The sequence below is a fragment of the Cetorhinus maximus genome, chromosome 9 (assembly GCF_964194155.1).
Source record: "Cetorhinus maximus chromosome 9, sCetMax3.hap1.1, whole genome shotgun sequence".
NCBI classification, from domain to species: Eukaryota; Metazoa; Chordata; class Chondrichthyes; order Lamniformes; family Cetorhinidae; genus Cetorhinus; species Cetorhinus maximus.
In genome coordinates, this window is record NC_135887.1 from 79530486 (window position 1) to 79556966 (window position 26481).

The window sequence follows — 26481 nt, forward strand, 5'->3', positions numbered from 1 at the left end:
ACTTGTAGATTTTAATTCAGAGTACCATCAAGATACTGTCCTTACTGAAGAGATGTTCAAGCAGACAGACAAAGTCAAAGAGAAGATGAGCAACCTACTGCACCAGTGGGAAGTTAGTCAAGAACAAGAGTCCAGTTTGCATAAAATGCTTGGGGACTTCAGAACTGAAACAAATGACGTTTCTATCAGGTAAACCAGGGGAATCTATTGCCTCATTCGTCACCTAGTGCTGTAACTGAAGGTTTGTTACAATAACCTAGAACTGATGTGCACACTCCCATGTGGGAATGTGAACCTGTAGGGCTGATTTTAATGGCTTCCTCTTTGCCTGGTGGCCCACCATTAAAACATGCCTGAATCCAGGCAGAGGAATGGGGACCAAATTCGAATGATTGGTGGTGATCATTAAGTGGTGATTGGAATGTACATGCTGCTTTAATTGAGGGCCCAATTAAGGCCCAAAAGGCCTCCAGCCCACCAGGTAACTGGATTTTTAAAAATTAAAATAAATGAATTGCAAATTCAGGTGGGGTGCAAAACAGGTATCTGACCTGAAATCTCTCTTTTCCTGCTGGGTGGGTTGATTAAACTTGGTGCTTGTACATCCTAAATCCCACACAATGGTATACTTGGCCACACTCCTTGATGTAATACTCTGATTGCATATCACACAGCCCTCGCTGTAATACTCTTAAGAGGACAAAACTCATATCCCTTACTGTAATACCCTTAGGCCGTTATGTTACAGCACCTATTCCCCCCTCCTCCACACCCCCTGCTCTCTGGTGGGCGGGCAGGCAGGGGGAGACATAAAATTAGGCACAAAGGCACGAGCACCCTGTCCGTTGCCTACCCAGCCCCTCCCAGCCTGCCCCCATTGCAATTTTACCAGCAGTGAGGGAGGGGTCGGGTGCCCTGATTGCCCTTGGGCCAATTGAGGCCCTTTAGGTCTTTTCAAAATAAGGGTCTCCCATTTAAGATGGGGTGAGGAGAAATTTCTTCTCTCAGAGGGTCATTAATCTTTGGAATTCTCTATTCCAGAGAACAGTGGAGGCTAGTTCAAATGAGTGAGACATATTTTTGGTCAGCAAGGGAGTATAGGGTTCTGGGAGGGCAGGCAGGAAAGTGGAGTTAAGGCCAGATCAACCATGATCTTATTAAATGGTGAAGCAGGTTCGAGGGGCCAAATTACACACTTCTGCCCCTATTTCTTTTGTTCTTATGTAAGGGCCTCCAGCCTCCTCCTACCACCACTGGGATTTTACCAGTGGCAAAAGAGGCCATGCCAACTGTCCAGTTCGCCAGATGGGTGGCCAGGCAAGAGGGGTGGGTCTCCTTTGTGGGCCCCCTGTGCCCATTGCTGGCCCTGAAAATGTGAGCTCTCCTATGGTCCCTCCCTCTCCCCACCCTCCTCGCTCCCCTTGCCACGCCGGGGGCCGGCCAGCCTGGCCCCTACAAGGCCATGGACTCACCTCAAAGTCCAGGCTCCATTGCTGCACACCTTCCTCAGGGCTGTTGCGACAAGAGAGTTGCCAGCCTTTTGATTGGCTGGCAGCTCTCGAGGGTAGGACTCCCTCCTGGATGGTTGCAGCAAGGCCTCTTCAAGCCAATGAATAGCCTGACTGCTGTGGGAATAGCCAGCCAAGCAGAGGCCTGCCCCGAGTGTGAAATTCAGCCCTTAGAGTGCATATTTTTCACTTCTCACTGTAATACGCTGAGAGTACTGTGTCACTGAATATCCCACAGCCCTCATTTTAACACCTTCTGATATTGTTCATCTCATGCCCTTACTATAACACACTGACCTACTATTGTACAGCATGCTGTGACACATTCTGTGATTATTTACACTGTGACACACTCCATGATACGATACGCTATGACACTCTTCTGTGATGCACTGTGACACATGTGATGATATGGCACTCTGTGATGCACTTACTTATCTAAGTAATTAATACATAACATCACAAGAAAGAGCAGCAGGAGTAGACCATTTGGCCCATCGAGCTTGCTGTGCCATTCAATAAGATTATGATTGATCTGATTATGGCCTTAACTCCACTTTCTTGCCTGTCCCCCATAACCCTCGACTCCCTTCTTAATCATAAATCCGTCAAACTCAGCCTCAAATATATTCACTGATCCAGCCTCCATTGCTCTAGGGAGTAGAGAGATTCATAGATTACCAACCCTCTGAGGGAAGAAATTCCTTCTCATCTCCATCTTAAATGGGAGACCCCTTATTCTGAAACTGTGGCCCCCAAGCTATTTGAACCTATTTAATGTCCCTGAAATGTCACTGTATAATAAGGGAACTCTTCTCGAATGAGACTGCACTATTCTTAGGCCCAAGTGACTGATCAAAACAGTTGAAATCTTGTTTATTACAAAAGCACTCAAAAAATGACTGTCGTACAATAAAGTTAAAAATTAACCAGCCACATATACACACATAACTTTGAAGTGTGGAAAGTAGTTTAATGGAAAAATTAAGCATTGTGTCAAGTGAACTTATCAGATACCCTCAGCCGCCATGACCTGATTACTCTATGCTCATTTTGTTTGAAATTCTCTACAAACTTCTGTAATATAGTTCAATCGTTCTGTTAATGTTAAGAAGCTGGGATAATTAAAGGCATAGAATAAAACAAGGTTCTGATGAAATTCATCATAAACATTTCAATTAGTTTAGCATAAACATAAAAAAAAGTGAGCACTCTTAGACAATCAGGGAAGGGAGGAGGTTTCCAGGATGTAGCTTCTGTTGTTAATTTTAACTAATAACAAATCAGAGACTCAAAGTGTGTCGCATATACCGACCAACCATTCTAGTATACTGGACACAATTATCAATCATATAAACATTTCCAGGTTAAATGTTCCAGTCAAGGTGCTTGCCCAATTTAACTACTGAGACACAGTTCCACCATTGGCACAGGTAACACAAAGGACTGAGAACCCGTCACGGGTTCAATGGACTAGACAGTGGCGTGCAGGGAAGACTGAAGAATGCGGAGATGTGGAAATTCAGGTGGTGGGGAGACTTAAAGAATGAAGAGTCATGGAGGCAAAACAACTGACCTGGCCATAACAAGTTCAGATTGTCCAAACAACTCAATGAATCTTACAGAGCTGTTAATGTGCTTGTTTTGGGCAAACATAGCTTAATTGACTGTCTTGGAAACCATATTCTCTGCAAGTGAAGTCTCAGAGAGTAAAATATAACTTCAGTGGAATGGGTTCTGAAAAACATGGTGGCAAACCACTACACGCCCCTTCCATTGATTTCAGTGGAAAAGAAAGCTGGGTAGCATGTCTAGGAGAATAGGAACAGGAGTAGACCATTCACTCCCTGGAGTCTTCTCTGTCATTCAGTTACACTCTGGCTGACCTCTATATTAATCCCATCCCCTTGCCTTGGTTCTGTAACCCTTAAACCCTTGCCTATCTATCATTCTCAGTTCTGAAACTCTATTTGACCTTAACAGATTTTACAAAGAGAGAGTTCCAGATTTCAACTATCCTTTGTGTGGGTAGTGCTTCCTGACATTTTTTTTTATTCGTTCATGGGATGTGGGCATCGCTGGCTAGGCCAGCATTTATTGCCCACCCTAATTGGCCTTGTTCAGAGGGCATTTAAGAGTCAAACACATTGCTGTGGATCTAGAGCCATTTGTAGGCCAGAACAGGTAAGGACAGCAGATTTCCTTCCCTAAAGGACATTAGTAAACCAGATGGTAATGGACATCACTCTGAATGGTCTAGTTTGATTTTTAACATTATCCCCCCTTGTTCTGGCCTCCCCTGTGAGCTGCTGATCACTACTGACCCTTTTGCGACCCTGTTTAAGTTATGTTTTACCCCCTTCATGTAACATCAAAATAGAACTTCATCAAACCTTTGCAGTTACTCAAGTACAAAATGCAGTAACAAGGCAAGCAGAGAAACATCAGAATATTTTAGTTTACATGCAGTGCAGAAGAACACATTTAGATATCTTTCCTGGATGCACAACAACATGGCACTAACTAAGCATCTTACATTTTTTTTAGCATGAATGAGTCATCTGAAGCAGTGTCAAAAATAGCAGCAGACACTAGTGATCTTGCAGGGATCCACTCGCTGTTAGAAGCTATCCTGGTTGAGCTACACAGAGCCAATGACCTGAGTCAAAAAAGCAGCTATTTACTGACCAAACCACAGAGTGGAAAGTAAGCACCAAGATAAAGGAGCAAACCAGAAGAGTTGCTATTACATTACTCCATATCCAATGCCTAGAAACACTGAAATACTGCATTAATTATTAAAATATTATTATATATTATAAAATATTAATAACATTACTCACAATAGATTTGGGGCAATACTATATATTAATATACTCTGTATTAGATCTAGGATAATACAGTATAATAATAGTAAAATATTCCACATAAGGTAGAATAAAATTTATGTACAAGGTATTAGAACTGTAGCAATATTATAATATGAATACTTTCAACATCACACCAATGTAGATAAAAGCAAAGTAAAACTACTGTACCGCAAGTTAATTGCATCTAAAATTATAAAAATGAACTAGAGTCCTGATGTGATTAATATGATGTACAGAGCAGTAATTCCTTTGAAAGATTTAGATAGCTTAGACAGGGCAATGTAGTTTTAGATGTTATCTATCATGTGTGGGAATTTGTGGAGTTGTTGTAGAGAAGCATTTGCGTTAAGTCGCTTTCATCGCCCGTTTGTACTTTGTGGGAAAGACAGCATGATAAGATTTTAGAGTCCATTATTAAGGATGAGATTTCAGAATACTTGGAAGTGCATGGTAAAATCAGGCAAAATCAGCATGGTTTCATCAAGGGGAGGTCATGCCTGACAAATCTGTTAAAATTCTTTGAGGAGGTAACGAGTAGGTTAGACAAAGGAGAGCCAATGAATGTTATCTACTTGGACTTCCAGAAGGCTTTTGACAAGGTGCCACACAGGAGGCTGCTCAGTAAGATAAGAGCCCATGGTGTTAGAGGCAAGGTACTAGCATGGATAGAAGATTGGCTGTCTGGCAGGAGGCAGAGAGTGGGGATAATGGGGTCCTTCTCAGGATGGCGGCCGGTGACTAGTGGAGTTCCGCAGGGGTCAGTGTTGGGACCACAACTTTTCACTTTATACATTAATGATCTAGATGAAGGAACTGAGGGCATCTTGGCTAAGTTTGCAGATGATACAAAGATAGGTGGAGGGACAGGTAGTATTGAGGAGGCGCGGAGGCTGCAGAAGGATTTGGACAGGTTAGGAGAATGGGCAAAGAAGTGGCAGATGGAATACAACGTGGGGAAGTGTGAGGTCATGCACTTTGGTAGGAAGAATAGAAGCATAGACTATTTTCTAAATGGGGAGAGAATTCAGAAATCTGGAGTGCAAAGGGACTTGGGAGTCCTAGTCCAGGATTCTCTTAAGGTTAACTTGCAGGTTGACGCAGTAGTTAGGAAGGCAAATGCAATGTTGGCATTTATTTCGAGAGGACTAGAATATAAAAGCAGGGATGTGCTGCTGAGGCTTTATAAGGCTCTGGTCAGACCACATTTAGAATATTGTGAGCAATTTTGGGCCCTGTATCTCAGGAAGGATGTGCTGGCCCTGGAGAGGGCCCAGAGGAGGTTCACAAGAATGATCCCAGGAATGAAAGGCTTAACATATGAGGAACGTTTGAGGACCCTGGGTCTATACTCGATGGAGTTTAGAAGGATGAGGGGGGATCTGATTGAAACTTACAGAATACTAAAAGGCCTGGATAGAGTGGACATGGGGACGATGTTTCCATTAGTAGGAGAGACTAAGACCCGAGGGCACAGCCTCAAAGGGAAGACCTTTTAGAACAGAGATGAGGAGCAACTTCTTTAGCCAGAGAGTGGTGAATCTATGGAATTCATTGCCACAGAAGGCTGTGGAGGCCAGGTCATTGAGTGTATTTAAGACCGAGATAGATAGGTTCTTGATTGGTAAGGGGATCAAAGGTTACGGGGAGAAGGTGGGAGAATGGGGTTGAGAAATTTATCAGCCATGATTGAATGGCGGAGCAGACTCGATGGGCTGAATGGCCTAATTTCTGCTCCTATGTCTTATGGTCTTATGATACTGTCAAGTTAACTGTGCAGCTGTTATGACCTTGCATAGAGAATAATACGTAGCTCTCAGTGAATGAAAACCCTACAGCCTAATCAAAGCCTGTAATTGATGTGATAACTTGTGTTGCAGGGGCTGTTACACTCAGAATTAGAAGGTGAAAATACAAATTGCCATCTTTTTCCACCTATAGACATTATCATAACACTGACAGGAGCCTGCATATTAGACAGAAAAATAGTTATATGCTCTATATTAAATATCATAATACATATAGAATTTAAACATGTTATAAACCCTGTATTAAATGTAAGAATATTAATATATTCTATTAAATATAAGCATTCTGTATCTTCTGCGTTATGTAAGGATATCAGTATATTGTTTTAGATAAAGGAACATAATACATTCTGTATTAGGTATAAGAATAGGAATATACCCAAGTATGTTAAAGAATATCCTACTACTATCATACATAAAACAATTGGGTAGCATAATGGTTATGCTATTTGACTAGAAATCCAGAGGAGAGAAATCAGTTCCAAAGTAGAGTTGTATTGGACTTGAAATGTTAATTCTGTTTCTCTCTCCACCGATTCTTGCCAGATCTGCTCAAATTTTCCAGCACTTTCTGTTTTTATTTCAGATTTCCAACATCCACAGTATTTTCCCTTTATAATAGAGATCCTGAAGTTTGGACTATTAATCTGGAAACAGAAGTTTAAATCCCACCATATGGAAGTTGGGGAATTTAAATTCAGTTAACTAAAGTGAGTTAATGATATAAATCTGCAATGAAAAGCTAGTTTTAGTAGGAGTGACAATGACCAGATTGTTGTAAAAACCCAACCACTTCACAAATACCATTTGGGGAAAGAAATTGGCTGCTCTTACCCATTCTGGCCTATGTGTGACTCTAGATCCACAGCTTTGTTGTTGTTTGTTAAGTGCCTTCTGAAATAAGCTAGCAAACCACTGAACTGTCACCACCGCCTTCTCACGGGCACTTAAGGATTGGCAATCAAGGCTGGTCTTGCCAACGACACCCCATTCTGTGAATGAATAAATACATGAATTAGTTCTGAAGGAGAATCACAGGTGAATATTTCAGATTGTAGCAAAAGATGAAATGCTGCAGATACCAGAAATCGGAAATATAACAGAAAATGCTGGAAATGCTCAACAGGTCAGGAAGCACCTGTGGAGAGAGGACATTTCACGTTCGTGAACTTTCTTTGAACTTGAAAAAAATTGTTCAGGTTGCTTTGTGATCATTCATCAGGAATTGAATTTTTTTTTGTGAAATTTGTTTTGTATTGACCTTCTGAACCATGTTTGCACCTTTGCTATGCTACCTTGATCCCACCTGCCATGTCCATATAAAAAGGTAATAGTATTGTGTGCCCAGCACTGGTACTGCACAGGAGAGAGGGAAAGTTCCTTCATTTTGCAAGAATTATGTCAGTGTGAGTGTCAACACAAATATAAAGATCAGTGAAAAATGGAGTAAAGGGCAGTGACATTAATTCTGTACTTAAACAGAAAAGTGGTATCTTTGTTTCGTTGTGATTGAATAGGAGAGCATATCTGTTTTTGCTGACACCCCATCCATTTTTCTTTTCTTCTGTGACAGCATGATGGAATGCTGCTTCAGTGCAGAGGCTGTGCAGCAGGTTCTGAAAAAATCAACTTCCTCTATAGCAGAGGAGATTCATCGCATGGAGGACAGTACATACAAGGAAGTGAAGAGTTGGAGGCAAAAAGTCGAGGTGACTGTTAAGCTTAGAAAAATAGGAACTGAGTGCACTATTGAGCCTGCCCACCATTTTATTAGATCATGGCTGAAATGTATCTCAATTCCATGTACCTGCCTTAGCTTTACATCCTTTGGTAGTTTCACCTAACAAAAATCTATTTCAGACTTGAAAGTTCTCCAACTGCCCTAATATCCACAGCCTTTTCAGACAGCAAGTTCCAGATTTGTACTATCCCCTATGTGTGAACAGGTGTATCCAGATTTCACTGCTGAATGCCTTAGTTCTAATTTTAAGATTATACTTCCTCATTTATGTGTTCCCCCCACTAAGAATTGTTTATCGAGATCTACCCTTTCAAATATTTTTAACATTTTAACACATTGGCTAGATCACACCTCAATCTTCTGAACTCAAGGGAATACTAGCCACCTTTATGCAGCCTGTCGTTATGCAATGTTAACTCTCTAAACCCCAAATGGAACTTCACCAAGGCTCAGAATGATTGAAGCATTATTCTTCTTTGTATTTCAAAATTTTTGTTTTTGCAGATGACAAAAAACATAGGGTAGGATTTCCCCCCCGTTGGGGGGGAAGTTGAAGTGCAGGCGCACAAGAGGCGAACCATTTTACATGGGTGGGCCAATTAAGGCTGTGCGCTCCCTGAGCGGGCAGGAGAGAATCCCTAAACCCGAGAGTGAGCTCTTTCACCCATGCACATGAAAGAGCGCACTCATCTCCCTGAGGCTAGGTGCTGCCTCAGGGAGATCGGCTCTACAATAAAAAATATTAAAAATAGAAAAAAGATTTCCCTGACATGTCCCCTCATGTGACACTGTCACATGAGTTGGGACATGTCCATAGCTTTTTAAAAAACTTTAATTACATTTTTAAAAACCTACATGAAACCTCATCCCGTCCGTGGATGAGGTTTCATGCTTTTTCTGAAGCCCGGCAGGGCTCCTGGCCTGCCCGCCAACCTTAAGGTTGGACAGGCAGGTCCATTAATTGCTTCAATGACTCTATCAATAGCCTCAATTGGCCATTGACAGGTCGGCGGGCGCACAGCTGATTTTGCTGCGCCCCCGCCTACCTGAAAATTTAAATGGGGTGTGGTGACATCGGGAGTTCCGCCTGATGTCACCGTGCCTCGTTTTACGTATCGGCGAGCAGGCCCTGGCCCCTGCTCACCGATGGGAAAATCCTGCCCATACGATTACAGTACATTAATGCACAATAACACATGGGAGCATGCACAATGTTGCAGTGGTGTGCATAAGAACCATTCTTTTGGGGGAGGGCAGCAGCCAGAGGTCATGGTCCACATTGAGACCAATGACATAGGTAGGGAAACGGATAAGGTCCTGAAAGCAGATTTTAGGGAGTTAGGGAGGAAATTGAAAAGCAGGACCTCAAGAGCACTAATCTCAGGATTACTCCCAGTATTACATGCTAGTGAGTGTAAGAATAAGAAGATTGAGAAGTTCAATATGTGGCTGGAGAAATGGAGTAGGAGGGGGGGCTTTAGATTTCTGAGGCATTGGGACCAGTTCTGGGGCAGATGGGACCTACAAGGAGGACGGATTACATCTTAACAAGACTATGACTAATGTCCTCATGGAGAGGTTTACTAGTGCTGCTGGGGAGGTTTAAACTAGATTGGCAGAGCGATGGGAACCTGAGGGGAAATTTAGAGTGGAGAGGAGAAAAACTGGCAGTGAGAAATAGGGAAATATTAACTGATAAGGCGGATATATCAGAGAGTAGTATCAAGGTAAATAGAATACTTGGAGAGTTTGCTATAACTAGAGTAGGCTATACTAAGTCATTAGATGGGGTCAGAGCAACGGGGAGAGTTAAAAAGCCTAAATCAGGGTTAATGCGCATGTATGTGAATGTACGGAGTGTGGTTAATAAAGTTGGTGAACTACAGGCACAGGTTGACAAATGGAACTATGATATTATTGCTATAACAGAGACCTGGCTCAAAGAAGGGCAGGACTGGGCGTTAAATATTCCTGGTACAAGGTATTTAGGCGAGACAGGAAAGGAAGAAAAAGGTGAGGGGGGAGTGACAGTATTGATTAAAGATGGCATTACAGTACTGGAGAGAGAGGATGTTCGAGAGGGGTCAAGGACAGAATCTCTCTGCCAGAGGTAAGGAATGAAAAAGGTGCAATAACATTGCTTGGTGTAGTATGTAGACCACCAACTAGTGGAAAGGATGTAGAGAAACAAATTTGCAAAGAAATTACACAGGTGCAACAATTATAGAACAATTATAATGGGTCACTTCAATTATCAAAATGTAGACTGGAATAGGAATAGGGCAAAGGGACATGAATGGCGGGAGTTCCTAGAATCTGTTCATGATAATTTTCTGCAGCAGCATGTTTCCAGCGGGAGAGGGCAGGCACTGTTGTACTTGGTTCTGGGGAATGATTTGACCAAAGTGGATCAAATAACAGTGGGAGAGCATTTAGGGGACAGTGACCATTGTATCATAAGGTTTAGGTTGGCCATGGAGAAGGACAAGGAACAATCAAGAGCAGGGATAATTAATTGGGGGAAGACAACTTCAATGGGATGAGAATGCATCTGAGTCGAGTGAGTTGGAATCAAATGTTGGCAGAAAAGAAGGTGGCTGAACTATGGGCCACCTTCCGAGAAAAAGTATTGCAGGCAGTGTCAAGATATGTTCCCTTGAAGGGGAAAGGTAGGACAAATAAATCTAGAACACCCTATATTGTGAGAGAGAGATAGAGGTGAAGATAAAAAGGAAGAAGTACGCGTATGACAGATGTCAGGTCAAAAATACAATGGAGAATCAAGCTGAATATAGAAGGACCAGAGGGGAAGTGACAAAAAAAAATCAGAAGAGCAAGGAGATAATACGAAAAGAGACTAGCAGCTAACATAAAAGGGAATCCCAAGGTCTTCTGTAAGCATGTAAATGATAAAAAGGTGGTAAAAGAAAGGGTAGCTTAATTAGCAATATGGAGGCAGGAGAAATAGCAGTGCTTTTAAACAAATACTTTACAAAGGAACAGGATGCTATGCAGGCCGAGGTGAGAGAGTAGGTAACTGGTATACTTGACGAATTTACAACTGAGAAGGAGAAGGCTATATTTATTTAAAATTGATAAGATACCAGGACCGGATGAGATGCATCCGAGGATACTGAGGGAGGTGAGAGTGGAAATTGCAGAGGCACGGGTGTTAATCTTCCAGTCTTCCATAGATACAGGGGTGCTGCCAGAGAATTGGAAAATTGCAAATGTTACACCCTTGTTCAAAAAGGGTGCAAGGATAATGCTGGTAATTACAGACCAGTTAGTTTGACTTCTGTAGTAGGGAAACTTCTGGAAACTATTGTTCAGGACAAAATCAATAGTCACTCAGACAGGTGCAGGATAATCAAGGAAAACCAGCATGGATTCATTAAGGGAAAATCATGTTTAACTAACTTGCTGGAGCTTTTTGAGGAGGTAACAGAGATGGTTGATAAGGGCAATGCTGTTGATGTGGTGTATATGGATTTTCAAAAGGCTTTTGATACAGTGCCATACAATAGGCTTGCGAACAAAATTCTAGCTCATGCAATAAAAGGGAAAGTAGGCACTTGGATAAGAAATTGGCTGAGTGAGAGGAAACAGAGAGTAGTAATAAATGGTTGTTTTTCAGATTGGGGGAAGGTGTGTAGTGGAGTTTCCCAGGGGTCAGTGTTGGGATCCTGCTCTTCCTGGTATATATTAATGACCTAGATTATGTTGTGCAGGGCATGATTTCAAAGCTTGCGGATGATAAGAAGATTAGAAGCATTGTCAACTGTGATGAGGATAGTTTTGAACTTCAAAAGTACATAGACATAATGGTGGATTGGGCAGACACATGGCAGATGAAGTTCAATGCAGAACAGAGTGAGGTGATTCATTTTGACAGGAAGAATATGGAGAGATAGTATAAGATAAAGAGAGAAACTCTAAAGGAGGTTCAGGAACAAAGGGACCTTGGTGTATAGGTACATAGGTCATTGAAGGTGGCCAGGCATGTTGAGAGAGCAGCTAATAAAGCATATGATATCCTAGGTTTTATTAATAGGAGCATTAAGTACAAGAGTAAGGAGGTCATGTTAAACTTGTATAAGACACTAGTTAGGCCTCACCTGGAGTACTGCGTTCAGTTCTAGGCGCCATCCTTGAGGAAGGATGTGAAGGCATTGAGAGAGTACAGAGAAGACTCACAAGAATGGTTCCAGGGATAAACAACTGTAGCTATGAGGATAGATTGGAGAGGTTGGGTCTGTTTTCCTTGGCGAAAAGAAGGCTAAGAGGAGACTTGATAGAGGTATTCAAGATCTTGAGGGGTATGGACAGCATAAATAGTGATAAACTCTTTCCATTCAAGAGTACATCATGAACTAGATGGCACAGATTCAAAATAATGGGCTAAAGGAGTAAAAGTGATGTGAGGAAACTTTTTTTACCCAGAGGGTGGTTGGAGTCTGAAACTTTCTGAGAGGGCGATGGAGCACATTCGATCAAGGTGTTCAAAAGGGAATTGGATTGCTATCTGAAAAGAAAGAATGTGCAAGGTTACAGGAATAAGGCAAGGGAGGAGGATTAGGTAGAATGCTCTTTCAGCGAGCCAGTGCAGACTCGATGGGCTGAATGGCCACTTTCTGCACTATAAAGATTCTGTGATTCTGTGATTACCCCAACACCCATACTCCTTGCAGCAGCTAGTTTGCTATGTATAAAAGCGTGTGACCAAGTTTTGCTGCTCTGGCTGATATCAGGAATGACAGAGAGAATAAATCAGCCTGGAAGACGTTATCTGACTTGTTGCCGGACACCATTACTTCTGAAGTTTCCGACTCGAACTGACGATAGATGTTCAACATGTCTGTGATATGGGCAGACACATTCAAATAATCCTGTAATAACTATGTGATGTAATTCAATGTATCTCTCATTATTGCCACCATTGGAAGGCTGAGCGCCAGAAATGCTAGCGTACCTGCCCTGGGAGCACATGATTCTGACACTGAGTACTTGAAATAGAAAATGTTCCATTCTGCAGTGCCAATGGCCTTCAGGTTGATGAGAACAAAAACATTTTCAAGAGACAAAATACATACATTTGTTACTACAGCCACTTGGCCACTACCTGCCATGTTGGGAAACCATAGTGCAGGTGCTGGTGGGTTGTAGGCAAGCAATGATATCCATGTAATTATCTGCAAAGCAAGGCCATCTCATCCTGTTCATCTGGGCCTGATTCATCCGATCTCATCCTGTCCCTCCCATCCCATCCATCCCATCTTATTCAATCTCATCCCAACCCACCCGGCCTGACAAACACAAGAAGAGAAAATAGCCAGGAAAGAAAGAAAATTCTTCATATATTCATTTGTTTAAATGTCTTTTTAAATCAGAAACAGTGTGCTATAGCCCTGCATCCACATATTTAAAGAAACCAGAAAAGATATTCAGTGTCTAAAAGCAAGGGAGTCATCTGGTGGGAATATCACTCATTCCATTGAAGCCAGGCTTCTTTGACAATGGGCGGGGTATCCACTCCACCAACCCACCACCTAGGCAGTGAAGACAGAAATCAGCCCCATTGGTCACAGCAACAAAAATCAGTTACTGGGTTTTCTTCCAACTTTCCCTTGTAGGACCTGCGGCACCAGCTGCACCAGGAACATTTCCGTTGCTGCACTATGGAATCTGAAATCCGTCTTCTCAGAGATGAAATAATGCGGCTGCAGAAGCATCTATTCTATCAGCAGCCATCCGAAAGGTATGTTGAGTGATCATCACCCCCAACGCTTATACTCCTTGCATCAGCTAATTTGCTTCCTTACAGTTTCAGTTACACCCAGGGTTGGCTTCAAGACCTCAATCACTAGCATGGCTGAGATTGGTTGAACTGGGGTCTTTCTGGTTTGTGTGGTTCAGTGGCAAGCCACGAGACCCATTGACTCCATGATTATCAGCGGTTAGGGGGAGGGGGTTGGGAGAGATGCCATTCACTGCAAGTGACCTTCTCCCAGAATAGCTGGCATGGCTTCAGCTCTTAAACTACGTGCACATTTGATTTGTGCACATGTCCTCAGGGCAGTTGGGCTGTACGTACTGACTATACCTGAACCAGTCCACTGTGATCACAGTGGTACTACATTATTCAAGACTTTATTTCTCACTGATCTTTTTTATGTGGACATCTTTCAGTGAGCGAATGGCATCTGTGGCTCTGGTCAAAATAATTAATACTATAAGTGAAATCTCTGCTTGGTTTACAGTGTCCAATTGCTGACAGTTTAACCTACCTGAAGGTTACAGACTAAACATATCCCTTCAAGGTATCATTATAAATGTTGGAGCTCCTTGGAACTGTCGAGACAATAAAATTAAAATCAGACTTAAAACAGAAGCATATAACAAATCTAGATTTAATAGTGCAGAAAAGTAAAAGGATGTGTAGAACATGCAGATGTAAATCTTCGAAAATCTAAGGAGGGTATGGAGAAAGACTAGATGGGAAGATAAAAGGAAAAAGGGTCTTATAGAAACATGAAGCAAAAAGAATAAAGTAAAGGTCAGCTGATTCAGACTGTTCAAACTTATGAAAAGTTTTAAAAGATAAATTGGGAACAAATTATTTTAATTGGTCTGTGAGTTGGTAATTAAAGGGTATGAATTTAAGACCACCAACAGAATGAAGGAAGAGGCTAGGAGAATATTCTTTTACATGGAGCTTTGTTAGGTTATGGAATTACAAGTTGGGAATAGTGGTACAAACAGAATGCATAATGGCTTGTAAAAGATAAGTATTTGGAAAGGAAACATTTAAATGGACAAAGGCAAGAAAGACTTGCATGTATATAGCACCTTTCATGACCATCAGACACCTCAAAGCACTTTAAAATTAATTACTTTTTGAAGTGCATTTGCTGCTGTAATACAGGAATCTCACCAGCCAATTTGCACTCAGCAAAATCCCACAAACAGCAATGTGATGATGATTATATAATCGGTTCTTGTAATGTTGATTGAGGAATATTGGCCAGAACACCAGGGATAACTCCCCTGCTCTTCTTCAAAATAGTGCCATAGGATTTTTTATATCCACCTGAGAAGGCAGACAGGGCCTCGGTTTAATATTTCAGCCGAAGGTGGCACCTCTGACAAGACAGCACTCCCTCAGTGCTGCACTGGAGCATCAGCCTTTATTTTCACGCTCAGTTTGCAGAGTGGGACTTGCACCTAGAACCATCTGACTCAGAGGGGGAGAATGCTGTCAGAAAGGCACAGTGACAATTATGGGATATTCTAATTTACATGTAGACTGGAAAAGTCAGATGGGCAAAGATAGCCTAGATGAGGAGTACATTGAATGTTTTCAGGATAGTTTCTTAGAACAGCATGTTCTGGAGCCAACCAGAGGCTGTACTAGACCTGGTATTGTGCAATGAGATGGGAGTAATTAATGATCTCATAGTGAAGGCGCCCCTAGCGGCGATCATAATATGATTTGAATTTTACATTCAGTTTGAGGGAGAGAGGAGTGGGTTTGAGACTAAGTTTTTAAACTTAAATCAGGGCAATTATGAGGGCATGAAAGCTGAGCTGGCTAAAGTGAATTGGCAAATTAGGTTAAGGGATGGATCAATAGAGATGCAGTGGCTAATATTTAAGGGGATATTTCAGAATGCACAGGATAGATACATTCCAACATGTAAGAAAAAGTCCAAGGTATGGACACACCATCCATGGTTAACTAGAAACGTTAAGGATAGTATTAAACTTAAAGAAAAAGCATATAATTGTGCAAAGACAGGTGGCAGGGCAGAAGATTGGACAGAATATAAGGAACAGCAAAGAATGACAAAAAGACTAATAAGGAGGGGAAAATTAGAGTATGACAGAAAGCTAGCTAGAAATATAAAAACAGATTGCAAGAGTTTTTATTGATATTTTAAAAAGAAAAGAGTTAAAAAAGTGAGCATTGGTCCTATAGAAAGTGAGTCTGGAGAACTGATAATGGAAAACAAGGAGATGGCAGATGAATTGATCAAGTATTTTGCATCAGTTTTCACTATAGAGGATAAAAGTAACATCCCAGAAGCAGCTATAAACCAGGAAATGGAAGTGGGGAAGGAAGTCAGGAAAATTACAGTCACCAGAGGAGTGGTAATGAGTAAATTGTTGGAGCTACGGGCTGACAAGAGCCCGGGTCCTGATGGACTTCATCCTAGGATCTTAAAAGAAGTGTCTAATGAGATAGTTGATGCATTGGTTTTAATTTTCCGAAATTCCCTAGATTCGGGGAAGGTCCCATTAAATTGGAAGATAGCAAATGTAACTCCATTATTCAAAAAGGGAGGGAGACAGAAAGCAAGAAACTACAGGCTAGTTAGCTTAACATCTGTCATAGGGAAAATGTTAGAAGCTATTATTAAAGAAGGTATAGCTGGGCACTTGGATAAGCTCAAGGTAATCAGGCAGAATCAGCATGGTTTTGTGAAAGGGAAATCCTTTTTAACCAACTTATTAAAAATTTTTGAGGAAGTGACATGTGCTGTGGATAAAGGTGAACCAGTGGATGTACTGTATTTAGATTTCCAAAGGCATTTAATAACATGCCACTTCAAAGATTATTGCAGAAAATATAAGCTCATGGTATTGGGAGTAACATATTGGCATAGATAGGAGATTGGCTGGCTAACAGGGAGCAAAGAGTAGGCATAAATGGGCCTTTTTCAGGTTGGCAAGATGTAACGAATGGTGTGTCACAGGGATCAGCGTTGGGACCTTAACAGTTTACAATTTATACAAATGACTTGGATGAAGGGATTGAAGGGATAGTTGCCAAATTTGCTGATAACACAAATATAGGTAGGAAAAAAAATTGTGAAGAGGACATAAAAAGGCTACAAAAAGATAGAGTTAGGTTAACTGAGTGGGCAAAGATCTGGCAAATGGAGTATAATGTGGGATGATGTGAAATTGTCCATTTTGGCAAGAAGAATAAAAGAGAAGCATATCATCTAAATGGTGAGAGGTTGCAATGCTCTGAGGTACAGAAGGATCTGGGTGTCTTACTGTATGAATCACAAAAGACTAGTATGCAGGTATAGCAAGTAATTAGGAAAGCTAATAGAATGTTATCATTTATTGTGAGGGGAATTGAATACAAAAGTAGGAAGATTATGCTTCAGTTGTACAGGGCTTCACCTCTTTCTGGGAATGTGCCCTACCAAAGAAAGTCTGGGGAGAGAGATATAGTGGTTTTTGTTGAGGTTCATCCCAAGCAGTTTTGTGACACAGGAGTCTGTACTCTACGGGCTGTTCCCAGGGACACACACCGAGATAAACATCAACTGCAGCTGGAGGATCATAGTTCGGTGAAAGACACCCTTTGGTCTGCCTGAAACTTGTTGGTCTTCCAGCGCAGAGTTGTCCCCAACCGAGTGTTGCAGACAGGAACATTCTGAGGTCCAGGACCACATGCTGAGGGATGCACTAAAGCTTGGGGCAGCCACCGCAAAGGCGCAATGGGGAAAGGTCACTGTCTAAGGCCTTTCAGCCATAATGCACTGAGGGGCTGTATGACTCACATTGAATGTAAGCAGTGAATATTACATGTATCACAATTGTATTGAAGCACCTCAGAGGGTGCAGCATGATCTATGTAGACAACTTATTACCATTGCACTGTCTGACTGTCTATTATGACCATTTTGAAATGCCTGTAATATTCCTGTGATTGTATAGGAGAACCTCAGGGTGCAACATGAACGATGTGGAAAACTTGAATATTATTGCACTTATTATGATGGCCATTTTGAAATGTTTTGTAATGTTCTTTCAGATATTTTATGAATAAAGCATATTTTTGCAAAAGAAAGGGGGGCATGCAGCCAAGTCACTCCCAGGGGGTGGGGTTGACAATTGAAATATTTGAATAAGACTGTCAGCCTCTTATTTAAATTGTTTTACAGGTTTAACCGTGGCCTGCCAGATTTCCCAGGCCTCAAGAAACTTGGCAGCTGAAGGGAGGCAAATAGAGCTTTGGGGAGAAAGTAAGCCCTTACAGAACTGCTTGTGGGCCAGACGAAGCAGGAATACTTTTCCCCAGCTCCACAAGCTCCACCTCATCAAATGCTCCCATCAAAAACCCTTGGGGTTGGGGATCAGGTCCCTCCTCTACTTCTGTGGCCAAGGATTGAACCTATGTGCTCTGGAGGCCTGCTCCAGAATCCTCCCAACCAGACTGGAAGCCAAGCCTGTCAGACATGCTGTATAAATGGCACCAAATGCAATTCAGCCTGTTTGTTTCCCCAACCCTGTCCAAAATCACCCCCAAGGAATTTTAAAGCACAGAAGGAGATAATCAGTCTATTGCTCGCTGAAGCATCCATCCATTTGTTGCCACTTCCCTATCTTGTGTGTCAGCCATGACTCAGTGAGTACATATGAACATACAAGCAAGGAGCAGGAGTGGGCCATTCAGCTCCTTGAGCCTGCTCCACCATTTAATAAGATCATGGCTAGTCTGATAGTAACCTCAAATCTGCATCCCACCTACCCCTGAAAACCTATCACCCCCTTACTTATCAAGAATCTATTCACCTCTGTCTTAAAAATATTCAAAGACTCTGCTTCCACCACCTTTTCAGGAAGAGAGTTCCAAAGACTCACAGCCCTCTGAGTGAAATTTTTTTTGCCTTATCTCTGTTTTAAATCGGTGACCCCTTATTTTTAAATAGTGACCCTAGTTCTAGATTCTTCCACAAGAGGAAGCATCCTCTCCACATCCATCCTGTCAAGACCCCTCAGGATCTAACATGTTTAAATCAAGTCGCCCCTTACTCCTCTGAACTCCAGCAGATACAAGTCTAGTCTGTCCAATGTTTCCTCATAAGGCAACCCGCCCATTCCCCCAATCCAGGTGTTAGTCTGGTAAACCTTCTCTGAACTGCTTCTAAAGCATTTACATCTTTCTTTAAATAAGGTGACCAGTATTGTACACAGTTCTGCAAATGTCGTCCCCCTAGTACAACTGAAGCCCTGTACAACTGAAGCATAATCTCCCTACTTTTGTATTCAATTCCCCTCACAATAAATGATAACATTCTATTAGCTTTCCTAGTCTGTCGCAACACGGGACAGATACAACCTCAGCATATAGTGACACTTGGTGTTTGTGTACCTAGGGTCTATGCACAGAATGTTGCAGCCACATACAAAGATAGCCATCATGATGAGGGCGATGTTGGGCACGTTTTTCCACCTTTATCTAGAGATTTGTACATCATGTCCCTGTGAACACGGTCCATTTCCGACCTCCAGGTAAAGCTGAAGATGGCTCGGGTGATCGCCACAGCGCAGGAGTGAGGAATGGGCCAAACTAGCAACACTGAGAGTGCCTCACACCTAATGACCAGGTTCTTACCTGCAACGGAGAGATATCATTTTTCCCACACGCCCAGCTTTTTTTTCACTATGGCTACTCACTCCTTCCAGTTTCTGACTTGCCCTGGTCCCTCCAAATCTTATCCCCTGCACCTTCAGGCAGTCTGACCTGACAGTGAAGGGGACAAAGGATCGGTCAGCTCAGTTTCTAAAGAACATGGTCTCGCTCTTGCCACGATTTATCTTGGCACACGAGGCCACTTCGAAATGGTTGCAGATGTTGATCACTCTGCGCACTGACAGCGGATCCGAGCAGAAGACAGTGACACTGCCCGCGTTGGCTCCATGCCCCTTGTCCTGTTTCCAATGGGGTGGGTTGTAGTCTGGTTTCAGGTTTTTAAAATGTTAACACCTATCCGATCCCAACCCACCATTTTATGGATGTTAAAGTTCACCATGAAATGCCTGTGCTACTGCCCTCTTCTGGATGGATGAAACTCTTTTGAGTTATCAACAGTCACAGATTGCAACTCTGTCGAGTACAATCACAGTTCTTGGTTTCCGGGAGTGGGACATGAACCCACAACCCTCTGACTCAAAGGCGAGGGTGCTATGAACTGAGCCACAGCTGACACCTCCTGGATGGATGAAGCAGGACATAGAAGGAATCTAATAGGATTGGAGAGTAAGGATTATAGAAAAAATTGGCTTCTTAAAGGAAAATGATTGTCATTGTATTTGGTGTTTTCACATCAAAGTATGAAGCCACTTGGTAGTCTGTGGTGTTATTGTCCTGTGGAGAGGGGATGGGAAGGTGGGGGTGTAGGTTGACACATTTGGAAAGAATTGGAGCTGTGCTCAGTTACAATCTCCTCCACTAATGCCCTTTCACAGATATCGAATGGCACTTGCACTTTATAAAGTAAGTGGGCCTGATGAACAATTCCCTAGCACTCTCTGACCTTTTCCTCGAGACATGAATACAGGCAGTTTAAAACCAAAATATTCATCAGAACACAGCTAGATTTCTCTCTGCTAAATGCCACACACATTGGAAAGTAGTTTGCAGACAATTGTAAAAGGCAAGTTACAGCTTCCCATAGGCTGAGGCTGATTGACCCCACTCCATCAAGGAGTAGAATCCTAAAGGAGAGGCAGGAGAAAATTGGTGAGGAGGAAAAACACATTAACCAAACTAAGCTTTGGCGGTCAATTTTGCGCACTATCTCACAAAAAAAGCAATATCATAATGGCCAGATAAATTATTGATTGTGGTGCTGTTTAAGGGATAAACGTGGTGCAGGTTACCTGGGAGAACTCATCAAAATAGTGCCATGGGATCTTTTACATCCAGCTGACAAGGCAGACAAAGCATCAATTTAACTTATCCAAAAGATGGCACCACCAACTGTGTTGCACTCTCTGGAGTGTCAGCCTAGATTTTGTGTTCAAGCCTCTGGAGTGGGGCTTGAACGCAGAATATTCTGATTGAAGGGTGAGCCACCCCTAACATATATACCCTGCAACTACTGATGCTCAAGAGCTGGAAGTTTGATTTCAAAATATCCAATCACAGTTTGTTTCCCTTCAAATGTGAATGCTGGGAAACAACGGGCCCTTATAAACCAGTGTGTGGGAGTGGTTTGGATCAATATTCGGGAACAACGAGGAGACCCTGCTCTTTCCATATAACTGCCATTCCACCTTTGGGAGGAGAGAGTTAAACTTTAGGAGCCAACGAAACAAATGTAATGGGTAAGGTTTTGTGAGTTGGGACAAGAGAATAGTGCACCAAGTTTTGATTTCAATTCAATGGCAGTGCTGCTAGGAGGGACAGATTGTAGAATAGCAAAATTAGGGCAGGAGAAAGAAGCTTAGGGCTGCATTTTACAGGGGCGCAGACAGTTCACCAAGCATTTGCCCCCGGAAGGAAAGTTGGCTGGAAGCCGACTCGCTACAGGCAAGCCCAGTCCACAGCCTTTATACGCTGTGGGCAGGCTAAATTGTCTAACAGTGGGACTTCTGTCCCTCATTTGGGAGGAAGTCCCACCCTCGAGAGCTACCAGCCAATTGGATTGGCCAGCAGCTCCAGCAGTTCTGGCAGCTCCAAGAGCTCATTAGTGGGCGCTGCTGGGACTACAACCAGTGCCAAGAAGAAGCCCAATGGATCCTGGAGTGAGGTGAGTGCGGGGTATCAGATGGGGAAGGTATGGCAGCTTAGGGAGCGGGGCAGGGGATGGCAGGAGTGGGTTTGGAGAACAGGCGGATAGGAAGGAAGGGAGGGGTACTCTCTTACACCGATGTACAAAGAACATATCCCCCCACCCCCACCCCCGAAGTAGTAACCCCTCTTCCTTCCCACCCTTTTAAATAAATATTTTTAAAAAGACCTGCCCGCTCCCACCCTCCTACCCACACAACCATATTATGGCATCGGCAACGTATTATTGGGGTCAATCAGCTTGTTATCAAGCTTCATTGACCCTTAATTACTTATTTGCATATGGCAGGAGGGCTGATGATTTCGGTGCCCGTCCATCAACTGTATTATGGCAGCGAGCTCAGGGGTTGGTAGGAAGGTAGTGGACTGGGCACCCCATTGTCATAATCACGCCAGGCAGGGGCACGTAAAATCCAGAGCTTAGTGCATGAACAACATCAAAGTGGGTTGATGGCGGGTATGGAAACATAAGGACGTAGTAACAGGAGTAGGCCATTCAAGCCTTGGAGCCAGTTTTCCCCATTTAATTAGATCCTAGCTGAGCTGTACCTCAACTTCATTTACCCACCTTGGCTCCATATTCCTTCATACACATCACCAACAAAAAATTATTGACCTCAATCTTGAAATTTTCAATTGACTTAGCTGTCAAAGGCTTTTTGGGATAGACAATTCCAGATTTCCACTATCCTTTGTGTGAAGAAGTGCTTCTTGACATCACCCACTGAATCGCCTAACATTTCTTAATATTTTGCCCTTTTCTTCTGCCCTGCTCCATCATCACTGACACCAGGGTGCTGAGTTTCTTTCTCGCTACCCTATCAGAACCTTTAATCATCTCAAACACCTCAGTTGGATCACTCCTTAATCTCTTATACTCAAGGAATATAAACTTAGTCTATGCAATCTGTCCTCATAATTTAATCCTTTTAGCCCTGGCATTATTCAGATGAATCTGCAGTACTGCCCCTCCGAGACGAATATATCAATGTAAGAAAGTATAAAGATTGTATAACAACAAAGTTGTTTCCAAAAATAAGAAGTGGGCAATTGTATTAAAGTAGTCTATTATTGTATTCAATCCAGTAACTAGTAACCACTATCCTTGAAGTTCTGTGCTCCCTTTCCTTTTCTTAACAAGTTTTAAAAAGTCTGACACCGAGGACATCTTTAGAAAGATTTGTGACATATGTGACCGAGTCCAGGAGCTCAGCCAAGGAACCAGCCTCTCTTTACAAGATAAGAAAAGTAGCTTCACTGTGCCCTCGGTGCACCGGGCCCGACGTTCAGAAGAGCTGACTGGTGAATTCTCCGGTGATAAATAAACAAATGACAACAAGAGAATTTGAGATTTCTGTGTTCACGCTGCACATTGAAACTTAGTTGCTTACCAACAGTGAGCAATGAAATATTGTCATTCTGTATATGTTAATGAGCAAGGTCAAATGATTATCTGCAATAAATCTTCTCATAGATAGCCAGTGCAACTGTGTTGAAATTTGGTAAATAACGCCTCCGAGAGAGAATGCAGCAGGATAGTACAGAGAATACATCAGGATTTAATATAGGAAACGGCAGAGGAATTAGTATCGTGTGCACATTTGACTTTCCTACAAAGAGTTAGAACAGAACAATACATAAAAAATGATAGGATTCAGTATGGAGAATATATCATGACTCAGTATAGCAAATATGAAAGAGTTAGGACAAAGATTAAAGCATGAAATAATAGCCTATAGCAGGACTCAATTCAGTAGATACAGCAGGACATATTGCTAATAATATAAGAAAAGCACAAAAAACACAGTATGACTTACTACAGAGAATATGCAAAAGTTAGGGCAAAGAGTATAGTGAGACAAGTGCAGAGAATACAATGGGATTTATTATAAGCATATAGCAGGACTTTAGTACACATCATGTAGCAGGACTTGTTATACAGAATACAGCAACACTTAGGACTGAGAATATATGAGGGCAATTAAAGTTAGTTTTTAATTGCAGTTTTTAAATCCAATATTATTTCAGGTTTAAGTTTTAGAATCACAAACTGAGGAGGGAAAGAAAGGGAGGAGTTAGAACCCAAAAACCTGACTGAATTCTGAGAAAAACAATAAAGGCCAGTTTTGATTTAGAATGTGACAGTTAATTAAATGGAGATGAAATCTGCATTGCAGCAAAGCATGCCAGTTCATGTAGAGCAATCACTGGATAAATAACACACTACAAGCACCAATTTTGAGGTAAGGAATGTGCAGCAGAATTAGATAGGAGAAAAAATGAACAGGTTCAACTCTTCAATCCTGCAGTGTATTTTTTTCCCTTGCAGTTAGGCAAGATATGATTGTGGATAAGAACATTAGGGCCTTGAGAATCAATGGGATGCAATCCAATGATTACATTGGGATCACACCTGTCAGTGAAGAAAAAACTTGCATTTATATAGTGCCTTTCACATCTTAGGACACCCCAAATTACTTCACGTCCAATTTAAGTACTTTTGAAATGTAATTATTCGTGTATCGTAGAACTTTCCAGTGCTGACTCCAACAGAGTTACTTTGGATTTTACATCACAAAAGCAATTCAGCCCAACACGTCTGTCCCAGTGTTAATGCTCTACACAAACCTCCACCTGCCTTACTTAATCTCACCCTACCATCATATCCTTCTATTCCATTCTCGCTCATGTACTTATCTAATTTTCCCTTAAATGCATGACAATTTGCAGGGCCAACGGGAGGACATAATGTTGACATGGCTAAAGCATGCAAGTAACAATGTGGATGTACCTTTGGCATCCACCTGTGCCACGAAGCCTGATGATTCTACTGCCTGGACACTTTTGGGAGGGGTTTGGCGGAGGAGGTTGGAAAGCTAACCCCAGACCTCATGCAGTCTTTCATCAGCCCTCTGTGTACAGGTGCCAATTTAACTTTTCTTTCCCCCGGTCATTCTTTGAGGATCCACCACCTGGGCCTCCCTTAGTGGGTCCCACTATCACTCAGCTGGAAGCTAGTGTTCCTCATCTTACTCGCTGTATTGGTGCCCAGCCCAATCTTGAGTCTTGGTCTGGATTTCAACCAAACTCCTGGCACGGAGAGTCTCTGCCACTTAGTCATCCTGTGCCAATATCCTTTGTAAGAGGCGCTCATACTTCCATTCTCACAAGGCTGGTAAGCAACAGCTCAAATGTGGGTCCTTGCTGATTTCTGGTGGGTTACCCATTATGTTGGGAACCCATCGGAATGCCCACGAAATTTCAGATCCAAGGTCTTACAGGGCCATTCATCTCTTTCTGCATAAAGTCAAGCACAATGTCAGCTGTCAGTGTGCTTAAGTGGAACACCTATTTTCCACATTAAAGCTTTCTTCTTTCTCTTTTTACTCCTTTTTTCTAGTCATGGTGTCAAATGCACAAAATAGCCCATAATGAAAGTAAGTGGAATTTTCAAATAAGTTCACAAGATGGAAATAAAAACATTAATGAACTGAATTTGAGAAATAGAGAGAGTAACTGGATTTCATATTTAAATTATTATTTGCTTTCCCTGTAAATTAATTCTTAATAGTGAAGGAGAGGTAGGATGACATACAAGACAAGCCAAAATCAGAGTTAATAGTTAATGGTTACCAAGCAAGAGAGGGACCCAGAGTTCACGGTTGATAAATGATTTAGAGTTTACAGACAGAGTGACAAGGCCACTGGGAAGGTAAACATGGATCTGGATTGTATAGCTGGGTCCGTATAAAATAAAACAAAAAAGGTTAGGCTGCTCAAGGCTTTGGTACACCATATTTGTAGTCTTTTATCCACATTTGGTCTTAACACATGGCAAGGAACAAGAATTAAGGTCCTGGGGAAGGTACAAAGAAGGGCTCATAAACATCAAGGCAAACTGCAAGGCTAAATGAAAAATACTGCAGATGCTACACACTTGAAGCAGAATCAGAAAGTTTTGGAGTCACTCAGCAGGTCAGGCAGCATCCGTGGAAAGAGAAACTTGGGGCAGAATTTTCTCATGTCATGGGTACTGACGGCGGGACCAGAAGTGCTTCCGCTCAGAGCCGGAGCGGCTGGCCATGAGCAATCACGTGGCGGCCAGCCAATTAGATATGCAGAGGAGAGGGCCCCAGCCAATCATGCAGTGGGAATGGGCAGGAAGTCACTGACCCCACCGTTACCTCAGGGTCGAAGGTCTGGGTGCCATATTTAAATGGTATCCAGACAGGCAACCATTCCTTGCCATCCAGCAGCATCAGTCTGGCTGTTTGTGAGGAGCTCCCTAGATCTGCTGGCACTCGCACAGCGCCATTTCATGAGGACGTAATCTGCAGCTCCATCCACTCATTCATGAACATCAGCTTCTTCCTCTTCTTCCTTGTCTGAGGTGGCATCCAGCTGCTCCATCTCCCCATATGCAAATTTCACATCTGCGTGATGTTGCTTAGGGCACAGCAGACCACAATGACCCTGGAGACTCTCTGTGGTGAGTACTGAAGTAGTCCTGACAGCACAACCTCATCTTCAACTGCCTGATGATCTATTGTTGCCATAGGAAACATAGTACCTCTTCTCTGTTGTGCTTTGTGGGTTATGCACAGATGACATGAGCCAGGTTTTCCTTGAGTATATCATGCCCCCCGCCCAAAGCCTTCATAGGGCTGCCATCTCCCTCCTTCCCTCAGTCAGCCACGCCCCTTTCCCCTTTCACAACTGCCACCCAAGCTCAAAGCAACAGCCCAGCCTCCTCTCCCTTGGTTCAACAAAGCTCTACATATATAAGAAAAGCAGCTTCTACTCAGTCCAAATCCACTAGGAAGACGACCTCACCTGTTCCACCCCTCCTTTAACCAGTCGAGAATCTGAAGACAGTTGTTTGTCATTTGCTGCGTACTTAATTCCAAAGATACAATTTAGTCTGGAAAGGTTGTGTTTTAATGGACATGCACAACATGCT

The 26481-nt window shown here is 42.5% G+C and overlaps 1 protein-coding gene across 1 annotated transcript; it reads left to right on the forward strand.

Moving 5' to 3' along the window:
* Positions 1-23001, forward strand: LOC144684218 (uncharacterized). Its single transcript, XM_078547853.1, has 4 exons — positions 1-189; positions 7757-7892; positions 13558-13682; positions 22663-23001. The coding sequence occupies exons 1-4, from the start codon at positions 53-55 to the stop codon at positions 22844-22846; spliced, it is 582 nt and encodes a 193-aa protein (XP_078403979.1). The 5' UTR covers positions 1-52; the 3' UTR covers positions 22847-23001.
* Positions 23002-26481: the final 3480 nt, after the last annotated feature.

What these genes read in the sequence shown, in the direction of transcription:
- LOC144684218 (XM_078547853.1), top strand. Translation starts at nt 53, where the DNA reads ATGTTCAAGCAGACAGACAAAGTCAAAGAGAAGATGAGCAACCTACTG. An exon ending in GTTGGAGGCAAAAAGTCGAG is followed by an intron (nt 7,893 to 13,557) that starts GTGACTGTTAAG and finishes TTTCCCTTGTAG; the next exon opens with GACCTGCGGCACCAGCTGCA. An exon ending in TATCAGCAGCCATCCGAAAG is followed by an intron (nt 13,683 to 22,662) that starts GTATGTTGAGTG and finishes TTTCTTAACAAG; the next exon opens with TTTTAAAAAGTCTGACACCG.